This window comes from Grampus griseus (assembly GCF_964374135.1).
Source record: "Grampus griseus genome assembly, chromosome: X".
NCBI classification, from domain to species: Eukaryota; Metazoa; Chordata; class Mammalia; order Artiodactyla; family Delphinidae; genus Grampus; species Grampus griseus.
In genome coordinates, this window is record NC_138999.1 from 12578402 (window position 1) to 12595411 (window position 17010).

The following is a 17010-nucleotide window of genomic DNA, read 5'->3' on the forward strand; positions in this document are numbered from 1 at the left end:
CTCTACATCAGTGGTTCTCAAACCGTGCCGTAATCAGTCACCTGGGGAGCTTTGATGACTTGATGCCACACCACAGAGCAATTAAGTCAGAATCTCTGGGAGTGGGATTCAAGCACTGATATGTTTCAAAAATCCCAAATGACTCCAGTGTGCAGCTACGTTTGAGAAACTGTGTTCTAAATCAGAGCTTCCCAGTCTTTATTGTGTCTACAGACCCACTGGGGGGCTTGTTAAAATGCAGATTCCGATTAAGCAGGTCCAGGGCTGAGGTCTAAGATTAAAACAAGCTTCCAGGATATAGATGATTGACAAGCTTCCAGGATATAGATGACTGACTAAGACAAAACAACGCAAAACTGCCTACAGTGCTTCTAAGAACAAAAATCTCTCAAAATATAACCATGTCCTCTTCCTCAAATACAAGTAATGGTGATTAGAGTGAATTGGGAGGGTGGGTATTTGATACTTAACATTGGATGTTTTCTCATTGATCTTCATAACACCTTCAAAGTCACAAGGAAAGAGGAGGCATAGCCAATCCAATAGGGAATGAATGTGTTACTAAAAAAACAAACAACCCAAAAGCCAAAGGGCAGAATCTAGAGCTTTTTAAGAGAACCATGTGTCCTCTCATCTTTAGACCACACTGGAATGGGCTTGTTGTGCCCTATTTAAGGGAACACATTGAAAGTCGTAGACGCACTGTGTACAATACTCACAGCTTTTTCTCCAAGAGCTGATTTGAGGCTTATCCTCACTTTGATGCTTTGGTTAGAATCTGATTAAAGAGAAATAACAGACTGTTGTTACAGATGACAGATTGACCATGTGTGTTTATTTCCTTCCTCTCCCAAGATCCCACTAAAGTGATAGTAAAGGAATTTTTTAAGGTATCAACACAATTTTGGAAAATGAGAAGTTATGGAGGAGTGGTAAGTGCTTTTGCAAGGGTCAGGAAGCCATGCCCTAATGTGTACACAGAGGCAGCACAGACCCCCAAAGTCCCACAGAATCCCGGAGAGCCTTGGGATTCAGGTACAGTAGCGGGTGGGAAAAAGATACTGGACGGAAAACAAGGGGAATGAAACTCAAGGTCTGGTTAAAGACACTTTGGGGAACAGTTGGTGTTCCTACCCCATGAGCTCTTGCTTAGAAAGTCACTTGGAGGCTGTGCAGCAAAACAAGAGGTAATTCACGAAAGAAGATATGGCATCCAGGAAGCAGTGGATTCAACCCAGGACAGCAGCAAAGGGATGACTCAGGATGAAAACTGTGGTCCACATTGAGACAGGAGGACTCTAAGTGGGAGTTCTTTAGGAAAAAATGAGACTGAAAAGAATAGATATGTTGGAATAGTTGAAAAAGATGAATGTGACGTACATAGCAAATTAGGCATACAAAAAAAATGAGGCAATAGAAACTCCAGGACAAACAAAAAACCACATAAGAAAGGATATAAAATAGTATATTACTTGGTTCTGCAAGCAAAATGATGCAAATATTGATAATTTCTCTATGAAAAATTATGTTAAACCTAATTAGGAGAATGAGAAAAGGAGGCAGAAGAGTAGGCAGAAGTGCATGCCTAAAAGTGAGTGACAGGGGAATGACAATATAAACAAATTGTTTAAAAATATGAAAGTAACTGCCAGAAAGGAGAGGCAATAGCATTAAAATTGTTAAAAGTATTTGTCTTTGACGAGCCGGATTCGAATACAGTGGGTTGGAGACCGTTAGACTCTTTTAAATATGGGGCTAGTAAAGCAGACTTGAAAGAGAGAGAGAGAGGTAGTTTTCACTGTGCCAGGTACATAGTAGCTGCTCAACAAATGTGTCTCCTCCCAGATAAAATGGCAGCTACCACCGTAGTACAGGGGCTAAGTAGAGGGAGAACATATTCAGCTGTGTCCCAGTCCCATGAGACTGGGGCCAGAGAGGGCTAGGGGAAGCAGAAAGTGGGCAGTTAGAAATGTGCCAACTCAATGTACTCACATGGAGTCCAGTCTGTTCTCCATCCCACAAATGAATTCCTGTTCTGCTCTTTCAGCCAGGTCAACAACGGCTCAAAGTAGTTGAGCAGTGGTTTTACGTCCATAGTCTTTACTCCCACAATACGTTCCAATGCTGAGGTCCAGGGTTCTGATTTTCCAAGGTGCAGCATTTGGCTACAAGAAAAAAGGGGAGGGTGGGTTCAGAGCCTTTTGAGGGATTCCAGATGTACATCTACTTACATGTACAATCTATACTTTCTCCTCTTTGGCTTGACTAAGTTTGCTCCTGGCAAATAAGAAAAGAAGCCATGTTAACAGATGTATTCATCCTTCAATCTCTCTTCCCCTCCAGTTACTACAAAAAGAGCTCTGTAGTTATGACATGGAGAGAGGAGGTGGCCTGTCCAGCCATCACATGGTCCAGGTTCCTGTGTGACCACGAAACAAACATTTAATTTGTGGATGAGAACATCTTGAGGCCCCCAATTTTCTTTTTAGAGCAAAGAAATCAAATTCAAACCTAGGCGTGGAAATGAGTAACATTAAACAGGAATGAGAGGGTCAATATTTTGAAGCATCTCTTACAGCAGCCTCTGCCCAGCTTCGGTGGAATTCGAGATATCACATTTGTACAGGGGACCTTCATGTTTAGCTGTTTGACAAAGGGCTTCATGAAACTGGAATTGATAAATGGTCCTTGTGTAATATCTGTAAAAGAGATAAAGAAAAGAAGTTGTCCTGTGTTTAGTTTCTGTGCTAGAATCAAAGATTGGGGCATGTATTTAAATGTTGAAGCCCTAGTCACCAAAGAAGTACCAGTTAAACCTCTTTTCCCTCCAGAAAGACCCAAACATGAACCCTACAGACTCATCATACTTGCATTCATGTATCAGCTGACAAAAAGGCAGTATTATTTTGTTAAATGTTAGCTCACATTTGTATTGTGTTTTACAGATTTATAGCCCTTTCACATAAATGATGCCAATCGATACTTATGGCAGATCAACAATATTATTTCCACTTTACAAATAAAGAAACTGAGGCTCAGGGCTTAGCTGGTGGTCCAGTGGCTAAGGGTCTGTGCTCCCAATGCACGGGGCTCAGGTTCGATCCCTGGTCAGGGAACTAGATCCCACATGCCGCAACTAAGAGTTCACATGCCGTAACTAAAGATCCCACATGCCACAACTAAAGAACCCACATGCCACAACTAAGACCCAGAGCAACCAAATAAGTAAATAAAAAAGAAAGAAAGAAACTGAGACTCAACAAATTCAAGATCTGGAGCTAAGAGGGGAAGAACATAGGTCTTAGGGCTTCAAGTTAAAAATGCTCTATTACAGATATTAGTCGGCCTGCCAGTTCAAGATGGCAGAGTAGAAGGACGTGTGCTCACTCCCTCTTGCGAGAGCACCAGAATCACAACTAACTGCTGAACAATCATCGACAGGAAGACACTGGAACTCACCAGAAAAGATACCCCACATCCGAAGACAAAGGAGAAGCCATAATGAGACAGTAGGAGGGGCGCTATCACAATAAAATCAAATCCTGTAACTGCTGAGTCGGTGACTCACAAACTGGAGAACACTTATACCACAGAAGTCCATCCACTGGAGTGAAGGTTCTGAGCCACACATCAGTCTTCCCAACCTGGGGCCCTGGTAACGGGAGGAGGAATTCCTAGAGAATCAGACTTTGAAGGCTAGCGGGATTTTGACAGGACTGGGGGAAACAGAGACTCCACTCTTGGAGGGCACACACAAAGTAGTGTGCACATCAGGACCCAGGGGAAGGAGCAGTGACCCCACAGGAGACTGAACCAGACCTACCTGCTAGTGTTGGAGGGTCTCCTGCAGAGGCAGGGGGTGGCTGTGGCTCAGCGTGAGGACAAGGACACTGGCAGCAGAAGTTCTGGGAAGTACTGCTTGGCGTAAGTCCTCCCAGAGGCCGCCATTAGCCCCACCAAAGAGCCCGGGTAGGCTCCAGTGTTGGGTCGCCTCAGGCCAAACCACCAACAGAGAAGGAACCCAGCCCCACCCATCAGCAGTCAAGAGGATTAAAGTTTTACTGAGCTCTGCCCACCAGAGCAACAGTCAGCTCTACCCACCACCAGTCCCTCCCATCAGGAAACCTGCACAAGCCTCTTAGATAGCCTCATCCACCAGAGGGCAGACAGCAGAAGCAAGAAGAACGACAATCCTGCAGCCTGTGGAACAAAAACCACATTCACGGAAAGACAGACAAGATGAAAAGGCAGAGGGCTATGTACCAGATGAAGGAACAAGATAAAACCCCAGAAAAACAACTAAATGAAGTGGAGATAGGAAACCTTCCAGAAAAAGAATTCAGAATAATGATAGTGAAGATGATCCAGGACCTCGGAAAAAGAATGGAGGCAAAGATCCAGAAGATGCAAAAAATGTTTAACAAAGACCTAGAAGAATTAAAGAACAAACAAACAGAGATGAACAATACAATAACTGAATTGAAAACTACACTAGAAGGAATCAACAGCAGAATAACTGAGGCAGGAGAACAGATAAGTGACCTGGAAGACAGAATGGTGGAATTCACTGCCACAGAACAGAATAAAGAAAAAAGAATGAAAAGAAATGAAGACAGCCTAAGAGACCTCTGGGACAACATTAAACGCAACAACACTTGCATTATAGAGGTCCCAGAAGGAGAAGAGAGAGAGAAAGGACCCGAAAAAATATTTGAAGAGATTATAGTTGAAAACTTCCCTAACATGGGAAAGGAAATAGCCACCCGAGTCCAGGAAGAGCAGAGAGTCCCAGGCAGGATAAACCCAAGGAGAAACATGCCGAGACAATAGTAATCAAAATTGACAAAAATTAAAGACAAACAAAAATTATTAAAAGCAACAAGGGAAAAATGACATACGTTTTTCCCTTGACAAGGGAACTCCCATAAGTTTAACAATTGATTTCTCAACAGAAATTCTACAAGCCAGAAGGGAGTGGCATAATATATTTAAAGTGATGAAAGGGAAGAACCTACAACTAAGATTATTCTACTTGGCAATGATCTGATTCAGATTTGATGGAGAAATCAAAAGCTTTACAGACAAGCAAAAGCTAAGAGAATTCAGCACCACCAAACCAGCTCTACAACAAATGCTAAAGGAACTTCTCTAAGTGGGAAACACAGGAGAAGAAAAGGACCTACAAAAGCAAACCCAAAACACTTAAGAAAATGGTCATAGGAACATACATGTCGATAATTACCTTAAACGTGAATGGATTAAATGCTCCAACCAAAAGACACAGGCTTGCTGAATGGATACAAAAACAAGGCCCATATATATGCTGTCTACAAGAGACCGACTTCAGACCTAGGGACACATTCAGACTGAAAGTGAGGGGATGGAAAAAGATATTCCATGCAAATGGAAATCAAAAGAAAGCTGGAGTAGCAATACTCATATCAGATAAAATAGACTTTAAAATAAAGAATGTTACAAGACACAAGGAAGGACACTACATTGATGATCAAGGGATCAATCCAAGAAGGAGATATAACAATTATAAATATATATGCACCCAACATAGGAGCACCTCAATACATAAGGCAACTGCTAACAGCTATAAAAGAGGAAATCGACAGTAACGCAATAATAGTGGGGGACTTTAATACCTCACTTACACCAATGGACAGATCATCCAAGATGAAAATAAATAAGGAAACACAAGCTTTAAATAACACAATAGACCAGATAGATTTAATTGATATTTATAGGACATTCCATCCAAAAACAGCAGATTACACTTTCTTCTCGTGTGCACGGAACATCCTCCAGGATACATCACATCTTGGGTCACAAATCAAGCCTCAGTAAATTTAAGAAAATTGAAATCATATCAAGCATCTTTTCTGACCACAATGCTATGAGATTAGAAATGAATTAAAGGGAAAAAAAACGTAAAAAACACAAACACATGGAGGCTAAACAATACGTTACTAAATAACCAAGAGATCACTGAAGAAATCAAAGAAGAAATCAAAAAATACCTAGAGACAAATGACGATGAAAACACAACGACCCAAAACCTGTGGGATGCAGCAAAAGCAGTTCTAAGAAGGAAGTTTATAGCTATACAAGCCTACCTCAAGAAACAAGAAAAATCTCAAATAAACAACCTAACCTTACACCTAAAGCAATTAGAGAAAGAAGAACCAAAACCCCCCAAAGTTAGCAGAAGGAAAGAACTCATAAAGATCAGAGCAGAAGTAAATGAAATAGAAACAAAGAAAACAATAGCAAAGATCAATAAAACTAAAAGCTGGTTCTTTGAGAAGATAAACAAAATTGATGTGTATAAAATGGGTGACTAATAAGAACCTGCTGTATAAAAAAATAAAATAAAATTCAAAAATTAAAAAAAACCCATATTAGTCACTCAAAATAAATAAATAAATAAATAAAAATACTCTATTACAATCACCCTGCACTCTGTCAGTAACAAGAAGACAAACAAAAATATATTTCTATTTCTCCCAAGGATACTATAAATTCCCTGATGGTGGGAGAAAAGATCTCATGTAAGTTTTATTTAACTCAATACATCATGTTGAGTTAAATCGAATTGAAACTGATCATCTATTTTGAGGATCTAAGGGGGAGGTGAATGGAGATAGAAAAAGAAATTAAAGTTGTCACTCTGTCCACAAATCCTAGAAGTGAAATAGAAGAAAACTGTCATTTACCGGATGAATGAGTAATCTTCAGCAACATGGAACAGACACGCGGGGTCACAGTATGTTTCATCATGGGGCAGAGGCTCCACCACCCCGACTATCTCTCGCCTTTGGGGAAAAAAGAAGATACGTTAGCTCTGGGTCACTCATCGTGAGAAAGTGTGGATGGTGTCATTAGTGCAGTGTCATCAGCCAATGGCGTTTCTACTGAAATTAGTTGTCAGGTGAAATTGAAACAGTGTAAAGAATTACAGAATAAAGTGCATCGTGTAGTCATCTCTTTATTTTTTAGATTCAGCCAGTCTACAGCATTGGAAAATAGCTGTACCTTCAAAATACTAATTTACTAAAGTGCATTGCGTGGCCAAAAACATACAGTGAAAGTCCTAATAATTCCTCTCCGGCACTACATATTATGGGCTCCTCGTAGGCGGAATTTTCTAAAATTGAAATCTCACTGATTCTTCAAGGCTAGCTCAAATGTCCCCTCCTCTGTGAGGCCTGCCCCTGATCCCAACCACCTGCCAGCACAGTGAACCCTCCAGCTCCCTTGGCCTTCTCTAGCTCTGCCTCCTTTGCCATTTCTCTCTCCGTTTTATAATTATTCACATACAGCTCCTTCTTGCCCTGGAGACTTGCCCTAGCAGGCGGGGCTGTGTTTTGGTCATCTTTACAGTTCCAGTGTCAGACACGATGGCAATGCTAAGAAAAGACTTCATGTGGATTCACTGAATGCATAGAGTAATGCATTAATGAATCATTTTAAGGGTCTGATTCCATGTACCTTTGGAAATAAACTAAAAGGGATCAAAAATTAATTTGATCAGAAAAAAAAAGGTAGGAAAACCATGTATTTGGCATTGTTTAAAGTGAATACATCCGTCCTTTCTCACTGTGGGATCATGATAGACATAATTTCAGTAATACTCAAATGCTAGCAACAGCTACTACAGATGCTGCCTCCTCCCTCCCAAGGAGGGTTTATGTCACCAGAGAGAATCTTGGCAGAAGAGTGGCACTGACTTCAACTTACGGATATGGGGCTGAATGTTATAATGGTAGATCTTCACCACAGAGAGGAAAAATAAAGAAAAATAATTGACAGGAGTCTGACTAATAGATGGTGAGGAGAAGCTTTCTTTCTTCTTTTCCTTCCTTCATTCGTTCATTCATTCATTCCTTCTTTCCTAACTTCCTTCCTTCCATCTTCTTCTGTAATACTTTCATCATTTATTTCATACTTGCATGTGCCAGGCACTGTGCAAGGCACTTGGGATACGGTGATGAATGAGGTAGCGCTGAAACTACTGAAAGGAATCGCCCTCTGTTGCCCAAATGCAGCAGGCTCTCACTAGCTTGGAATTCTCTCCCTTCCCCTCTACATACCCCTGGTTAAATCCCACATCTTTCTCAAAGCTGTTTGGATGCCTCTCCTCATCTGACCTATCAGCCAGGGTTTTGGATCCCCCCTTGGATGCTCATGGATGCCCACATTCTCCCATCACAACCCAACACGTTGCAGTGCTTTCATTTCCTGCATTCCTCCATAGACTACAAGTTCTTTGAAGTCGAGGAGAACATCAGAAATGATCAGCATCGGATTCCCCAGTGCTTTACCTAAAATGTGGGGTAAATATTTTTGTTTCAAAGAATGGACAAAAGCAAAAATAAAAATGAATAAATTGATCACTTCCGAAATAATATCACAGTTTAATGGGTGCCTCAATACTTAAGATAGAGCATGAGAAATTATGTCACTTGACCCTGCTGGGGGTGGGGCAGAGCCAAGGAAACATTATCTGAGAAAGCTCCCAAATGGAGACTTAAAAAATAAAAAGGAGGCAGTTAATGTGGGGTGTGTGTGTGTGTGTGTGTGTGCGTGTGTGTGTGTGGTATGTGATGGCATTTCCCTAGCCTGAATACACTTCTCTCTCATTTTCACATACTTAGCCCCACATCACTAGATTTCAAGATTTAGCCACTGAAATCCCAGTTATTCTGACTAGGAAGAATTCTCTGAGAACTCCAGTGCCAGTTGTCTTAGGTGGGTTCTCACCCAAACAGACCCTGAGATCAGGCCCTGGGACGTGATCCCAGGAAACACAGGCAAAGGAGTGAGGAAGTGAGACAGGAAAAGGAAAGCAGCCCCCAAAAGGTGTGTTATCAAGCAAGTCACCACAGTGGGTAACTGGAGCCTATTCCCACTGAGGAACTCTCGGATCCCACGTAGAGCACTCACCTCAGAATTCTCCCCGCTGAGGGCGAGGGAGCTGAAGTACTTATCCACCAATTCCCATCACACATAGTTCCTCAGTCTTTTCTCCGTAGGAGGGTCCTAGTGACCAGAGGAAGCCCTCAGGCAATAAAATACAGATACTGGTACTAAGTATATGATGTCTGTGTGTGTATGTGAGTGTGTGGACACAGGCCAACCAAATGCTTTTAAATAAACAGCAAACTCAAGAGGAAACATTTTACTGATTGCATATTCATTGACTTACTTCATCTCCCACCACTTTTGCATCCACTGCTCTTTGGGTATTTCACCCTTAAAGACCATCCACCTCCACTTTTCTAACATGTAGGTAAACGGTAGAGTTCCAACAATAGTAAGTGCTTGTTTGAGCAGGAAGTTTATTTCTGTTGCTGAAAATAAAATGGGAAAGGATAAACATTAAGATGAGGGTGACAGTGGACGTTTTGTATTAGATAATTTCCTAACCTCAAGATATACTTACTGTAAGGATGATCACATGAGAAATATTGACAGTGGACATAATAATATGTATATATTCGTTTTCTCAGCTGAGGGATTTGGAGTAGGGTGAAGCCTTGGATAGATCAGGTTAAATAAATCTACAAGGAACCCCTAATCCTTTTTCTTTATTAGTTTCCGCTGCCTTCCTTAAGTACTTCTTATCAGAGCTAATTAGGGGTATTTTATCTACTTTCCTAGTCATACTGTTTATCTTTTTTGGTTTATTTATTTATTTATTTATTTATTTATTTATTTTTGGCTGCGTTGGCTCTTCTTTGCTGCATGCAGGCTTTCTCTAGTTGCAGTGAGCGGGGGCTACTCTTCATTGCGGTGCAAGGGCTTCTCATCGCGGTGGCTTCTCTTTGCCGTGGAGCACGGGCTCTAGGCACGCAGGCTTCAGTAGTTGTGGCTCACAGGCTCCAGTAGTTGTGGCTCACGGGCTCTAGAGTGCAGGCTCAGTAGTTGTGGCACATGGGCTTCGTTGCTCTGCGGCATGTGGGACCCTCCCGGACCAGGGCTCGAACCCATGTCCCCTGCACTGGCAGGCGGATTCCCAACCACTGTGCCACCAGGGAAGCCCCACACTGTTTATTGTTGCAAGCTCCATGAAGGAAGTGACTGTCAATTCTCATTCAAGACTGTATACCTAGCCTGGTGTCTGCTACATGATGTCCTCTGTGAGTCTTTGCTAAATAAACAAATATTAAACAGATGTGGCCAAAAGCCAGTAAACCAGGGAAGGGAAAAAACAACAAAAACGAGCCTCCCTAGAGGAAACCATCCACTGGATGATCAGAAGTCCAATGTACTTTAAATTTACTGACATCTTCCTCACCTGAGTTTAAAATGCTTTAACAAATTATGTTATTTCATTTATCCTTTATTAGTGATGTAAAAAGGCAGTGGAGCTCATATCTAGTGCGTAAGTGAAGCTCACTGGAATGTAAGCAGAGGGATATTATCTACTTGGCACACCAATGTATTTAGTGTCTTTTAAAATGCTTTACACATAGTAAGGGCTCAATAAATATTTTTGGAAGAAGAAAGGAAGAGAGGGAGAAGGAGAGAGAGAGAGAGAGAGAGAAGGAATGAAGGACCTTATTTTGTTTAGCATCATTCACAGATCAGGGCCAGAGCCAAGGAAAGAAGCAGGAGTTTTTCAAATCAGTGGTTTAACCATGCCTAGTACTGTCTTAGTGATTCAACCATCTTTGACTGCTGTCAAGGAATATTAAAAAATGATAAAACGAATAATGGTCTGTTAATTGACTTGAGAATGATACTTTAAAATTAGGAAACAGGTGTGGTTACTGCGAACCCCCTTTCCTCTGTTGCTCCCTTCATGGGAGGATGCTGCTACTTGTCTATTACCCACTGGGTCTGTGCTCACAGTAAATTTTTCAGACATGATGATGGCTTTACACTGACCTACTCCCAGGTCCTTGTGAGATCATCAAGGTCTGGAGCCAGAAGTCGAGGCAAAGCGAATTGCCCACACAAGGATGGAGCTCATGACCTGGACCTCATCGACTAAATGTACTAGTAGGCAGAGCTGAAGTTTATGTCCCAAATTGCTAAAATGAGGGGAGAGAAATACACAGGAAAGAAGAACATATTTGGCCCTAAGTGTCCTCCTTTTACAAGAAAAAATCCTCACAGAAAAATCTGGATCTCGTGAATATCTGTTGTGTTCCATCAAGTCCAACCCATCCAAAGAGAAACAGGCTGCCTTGGGCAAAGACGCTGAAGAATGGCCTGAATCTGAGGGGATGTTACGGGGCAAATTCATGCTTCGGCCACATGAACAAAACGTTTCAGTCTCCTCCAGTCTTGATATTCCACCACCTGTTCCTTAAGAACTCCCAAATTTCAAGTTACACTTTGCTTTGCATAATATTATGGGAAAAGTTATAGATTAGGGCTCTGCTTCCGGTTCTGCCATGTTGCTTCTTGACCTTGGGTTAATTATTTTCCCTCTCATGTCTTCAGTTTGCTTCCTCTGCAAAATGGTTGTTAGAATCTGTTCCAGCTCCACTGTTTTGGTTTTTACCTAGAACCAGGGGATTCAGTCAGAACTCTGACACTAATTAGCTGGGTAACCTTGGATAAGCCATTTCAGTTCTGTGGGCCTGTTTTAGCATCCTTTTAAAAAGCTTCTGTTAGATGGTTCTTAGAGTCCCAAGACCATTCACTTAGTTACCTCTCTTATGCCCTTTTCAAAGATACAAAACCAGAAGCTGGCATATTATACTATATACTTAAAATTTTTTTAACCAGTAGCAATTTCCAGTTACCCATAAATAACTTATATTTTACATGGCAAAAATTAAATATATCCTATGCATGACAATAAATACCTTTGCCCATGTCAGACTAAAGAATACCCAAAACAGGCCATGAAAACATGTCCATACCACTGTCTTCATAAAAATCAGGGGGCAGAAGACCAAGGGCTTTCAGATAGTGAGGTGTAGCTGCAGAAAGTGACATGATTTCCCCAACAGCTTCATGGAAACCTTCATTAGCTCCATTTCTGAACAGGTAGGGCTGTGTGGCATACGCCATGTCATACTGGATGTGCCCCATCTCGTGATGGGCTGTCAGGAAGTCATCCATCGTCACCTTTGTGCACATTTTGATCCTGAACAAAAATGGGCAAGATTAAAATGAATCTCATTGAATTTCATTTAATCATCACAATGGAGTTATATGGGATTTCCATAGCATTCACCTTTCCAAGACTTATTCACCAATGATTCTTGAGGACCTATCTTGTACGTCCTAGAAACTGTACTAGGTGCTCAATATAAAGTGATGGGCAGGGCTGAATCTTGTCCTCCTGATCACAGACTAACAGAAAGGAAGATAAACAGAGTCGTCTACTACAAAAACTCTGAGGCAAGTACTCTACAAGTGATCAGTAGACATGGCCTTGGGCACAACAATGAGTATATGGAAGCATAGTCTTCTGGAAGCCCCCAGGAAGGGCATAACTCAGGATGCAATGAGCAAGTTGGACCTTGGTCAACATGCAGGGGTTTGCCAGGCAAATGGCAGGGAGGGACAAGAGACTGACATTCCTAGAAGCGCTCAGTGAGGATGGCTTGAGAAAAGAATGTGGCATTCAGGACACAGCCAGCAGTCTGGTACAGCCAGGACATAGTAGTAGGAGGAGAAAGGGCTAGAAATTGATATTTGGGAATCATTAGCATGTAAGTCAGGGAGTGGATGTGATGGCCCATGAAGCTGTGTAGGATGGCAAGAAAAGAGGGCCAAGGACAAAGCCCCAGGAGGTCCCAGGATGTACAGGGTGGAGAGACGAAAAGGAGACAGAGAGAGAAGTCAAAGAAGTCCAGAAGGAATGACGATGCAGACATCAGTGAACAAGAGCACTTCAAAGACAGCTCCTCAACACGGCCCCATGCTGTTGTGGCCCAATGGTATGAGGATGGCATCTGGCAATTAGGTGCCGGTCCTTTTCAACTTGGCAAGAGCAATTTCATGCGGATGAGTGTAGGGGTCATATTTCAGTAGGTTCAGTCGTCTTCCCACCACTCTGAGCACCACGTCATCCCCTGACAAATACCCTTTAAGGACTCCCGCTGCTCAGGAATGAACTCAACCTCCTTTACACATCCCAACATGACCTCCTTCTCTAACTTGGTTTTTCTCTATACTCTTTTGGCACAATTATAAGAATAGCTATTATATAGTTAATATCTACTGTGTGTAAGATCCTGTGCTAGGAAGCTCACATACACTTACTCATTTTTCAACTTCACCCTAGTACTGGAGTCGGTGAGCTATGGCCTGCAGCTGGCTACCTGCTGTGATAGATCAGGCTTTACTGGGACACAGCCCTAACCATTTGTTTCTGTATTATCTATGGCTGCTTTCATGCCACAAGGGCAGAGATGAGTAGTTGCAACAGAGACCTGCAAAGCCTAAAGAAACTATTTACTATCTGACCTTTTATAGGAAAGGATTGCCAACCCCTACTCTAGCGCATGCGGCTGGGGCCCTGCCTAGATCTGCTTTACCAGAAAGATCCACCCATCTCCCAGTTGTCTGAGTCCTGGCTGTTGGCCAACAGCTGCTTCCTTCTTTAATGTTTTTGGCTAAATGGGAGGTGCCTCAACCAGGAGGTTATGTGGCCCCATACTCTGGGGCAGTCCACAGCCAATGACTGAGTAATATGGGGTACAAAGGGCCAGTCCTCTTGTCTCAAGATGTGACCAACTCTGTGGTACAAATCATGCTCCAGAGAGCCCCGTGGGATCAGGCTGAGGCCAAGTCTCTAGCAGAGACCACCTCCTTATTAACGCTTTCCCCTGCCCCATCCTGCTTCCCTCACTCCCCTTTGCCTGCAAGCTCTCCCTCAGTGAAACACGTGTACAAGAATCTCCATCTCAAGCCAGGGAACCCAACCTAAGACACTCACAAACCTGCCAACCGGGAATTACGATTCCACTTTATAGATAAAGAAACTGAAACCCAAGCAGGTTAAATACCTTGCCCAAGGTTGCCTATTCATTAAGTGACACAGCTGGGGTTAGAAAGCCTGTGCTCATTCTGCCATTTCACACAGACCCTCCTTCACACGCCCTTTATTCTAGCCTAACCTGCTGACTCCAGTACACAACACTGGTCCTGCCTCTCTGCATCTGATACTGCTATTCTCCCAGCCCCGTGTCCCTCCCAGCTCTGTCTGTCCAAACCCTTCTTGTCTTCCAAGCCCAACTCAAATGCCACCTGAAGAGCCCTGTCCGAGCCAAACCCCTATTCCAGGTGTGGTCACTTATCTTCCAATTCCCACGGAGTGTTCTCTGTGTTTCTCTTAATGACACATACCAGCTTATCTATTCACCTGTCCTAGCTCACTCAGAAGAGGGAAACGGAGGTGGGGATCAATGCCTCACTCACATATCCATCTTCCGTAAATCTTGCACCAACCCTTTCCTAATGGGGTCACCACCATACCCATGACCATGCAACTCTAATGGGTGCATATCATCTCAGACGAAGCAAACTGTCTAAAGGTTCAAGTTAGGGCCTGCTGACAATCCCCTTTTCCTTGGAAAGCCCAGATGTGCTCTCATGGACTCCCAGCCTTCGTTCAAGGAGAATTCATTCATCTCTTCTGTGCTCAGAGAAGCAGAGAAGGAATCCAAATTCATCCTCATCCCTCCATTGTCTCCCATTTTAGTATCAGCTGTGTACACATCAGCCTCACTACCTGAAGTCACCCTTCCCCAGGTCCCATGCTGTGGGGTGGCAGACCACTTTCCGGCCATCGCCTGGCTCAGTTAGCATGGAGTTATCCCAGAATCCTTGAGTCATATTAGGAAGGCCAATAGACACAAAGAACTTCTCAGCCTCCTTGAATATCCTCTTTGCATCCCAGGACTGGAAGAAAAAAAAACAAAAAAAAACCCAGCATTTAATTCTAGCATTAAAATCATGGCATTCTTTCTGTTGGATGTGTACAAAGGCATAACTGTTCTGGAAGGCAATTTGGCAACATGTATGGACAGCTTTCACAGCGTTTATACTCTTTGTCTCAGTAATCCTGTCTCTAGGGAACTAACCTAGGAAATTCTCAGAAATTAGGTCGAAGAATTATGTTTAAAATGATTTTTATTATTAATTTTCAATTGAAATAATTTGATATATTGTGTAAGTTTAAGGTGTACAACGTGTAAAATGATTTTCTTTTTTTTTTGCAGTACGCAGGCCTCTCACTGTTGTGGCCTCTCGCGTTGCGGAGCACAGGCTCCGGACGCGCAGGCTCAGCGGCCATGGCTCGGGCCCAGCCGCTTCGCGGCATGTGGGATCTTCCCGGACTGGGGACGAACCCGTGTCCCCTGCATCGACAGGCAGTCTCTCAACCACTGCGCCACCAGGGAAGCCCTAAAATGATTTTTAATAGAGGGAAAAGTGGAAACAACCACCAGAATGGTTAAATGAATAATGATGCCTTTGAGGAATGGAAAATCTAAATAAATTAGATTTATAAAGAATTTTTATTGATATTTTTAATAATTTAATAGTGAAAAAGTAAAATATATAAACCACTTATATGGTATAATCTTAATGAGAAAATACATTAAAATGTTAACAGTAGACGGGGTGAGATCATGTGTGAAGTTTTTTGTCTTTATTCTTTATGTTCCAAGTATAAACACAAACGATAATGACCTTCTCTTTGCTAAAAACTGTTCAACTCAAGACAACATCCCTTGATTGATCTCCTTCGATGGGCAAGGCCCTGGCATTAGGCTCATTAGAAGACACAAACAATAAAGCAGACATGAAGTTGCGTGATTTTGGAACCAAAAAGGCCCACATGTGACCCAGCAGCCGATGGGTAGGGGGGGGCCTTGGCTTCATAGTCTGTATGGGAATCTAAACTTTCAGAATGTTCTGGAACTGGAGAGGGGCAGCAGAAGGTGTCTGCGATTCAGCAAACTCTTCTGGGAACCAGTGTCTCTGGAGCTGACCAAGACTTCTTTGGACATAAGGCCCATATCAGTCAAACTAAGTTTGTATAATTGGCAGATATTTAATGAATCACGTTTTAGTGACACAGAAAACTTCCTTTCATCTTAAAGACCAGTCAAGTTTGTTTTTTCTCCTATGTCAGCCTTGGGGATATGCAACTGGATATAACAGACACTATGGATATTTTCTTTGACCTTTAAAGGCTTAATGTCAGTCAATATTGCTATTGGTGAGTATGGCATTCTTAAGGAGAATGAACATATACTAAAACAGCATAGACGGGCAAGCACAATTAACATCTGCTGAATGAAGAATGAATGGATAGAAAACCAGGCTGGAAATATTAGGAGTTCTCAGTTCCAACCTTAGTTGTCACTGACTGTCTTTGTGACTTTGAACAAATCATTTACCCAAGCCTCAGTTTCCTCACCTACAACATGGAACTATCACAATACCTGTCCTGGCAGTCCCATAGGTTTGTCGTAAACATAACATTAGGCGAGATGGTGGGTGTGAAAACACCGTAGATAGGCTATGGAGCTACATAAAGATGGGCCTCTGCTGCTGCTCAACTGCAAAGTGGGGCTACAACGGCTGCAGGAGTTTAGGGGCCCTTGCAGCTTCACGTTTTCATTCTGCTATGGACTTTTCCCAGGAGTATGTTACGTAGGTAAAGATGTTCATTGCATTGCTGCTTACAGATTTAAAACTGTTAACAAGCAGTGCATAAATAGCAAACCATGGTGCAACCATCTGAAGAAATTTTACACGGCCAGTAGATGTATGATTATGGCTCCTACCCAGAAATGTAGGCTATTAGCTGAATAAAGAAAAATATACAATTATAACTATAATATTATTTAATCAATGGAAGGGAACATAGAGAATTTAAACAATTATACCAAGATGGTAAAAAAAGTTTATTTAAAAACTATTTTAGACTCTTGTAATATTTTTAACAGTAATGATTTTTAATATGCAAAAATCTTCTAATGATATCCTTGTTTTACTATTCACAGAGATTACTGACTACTTAGC

At 42.2% G+C, this 17010-nt stretch overlaps 1 protein-coding gene across 3 annotated transcripts in view; it reads right to left on the bottom strand.

Annotated features, from left to right (window-relative positions):
- Positions 1–17010, bottom strand: part of ACE2 (angiotensin converting enzyme 2) — a gene marked incomplete at both ends in the record, with an annotated part of 52655 nt that overhangs the window by 10840 nt on the left and 24805 nt on the right. For 2 of the 3 annotated variants that reach the window (XM_082681125.1, XM_082681124.1), the window contains 7 exons: positions 720–778; positions 1993–2165; positions 2577–2699; positions 6723–6821; positions 9215–9359; positions 11886–12112; positions 14708–14877. In XM_082681125.1, coding sequence (XP_082537251.1) covers positions 720–778; positions 1993–2165; positions 2577–2699; positions 6723–6821; positions 9215–9359; positions 11886–12112; positions 14708–14877 — 996 coding nt within the window. The remainder of the gene's footprint in view (positions 1–719; positions 779–1992; positions 2166–2576; positions 2700–6722; positions 6822–9214; positions 9360–11885; positions 12113–14707; positions 14878–17010) is intronic. The other variant, XM_082681126.1, reaches the window with a different exon arrangement.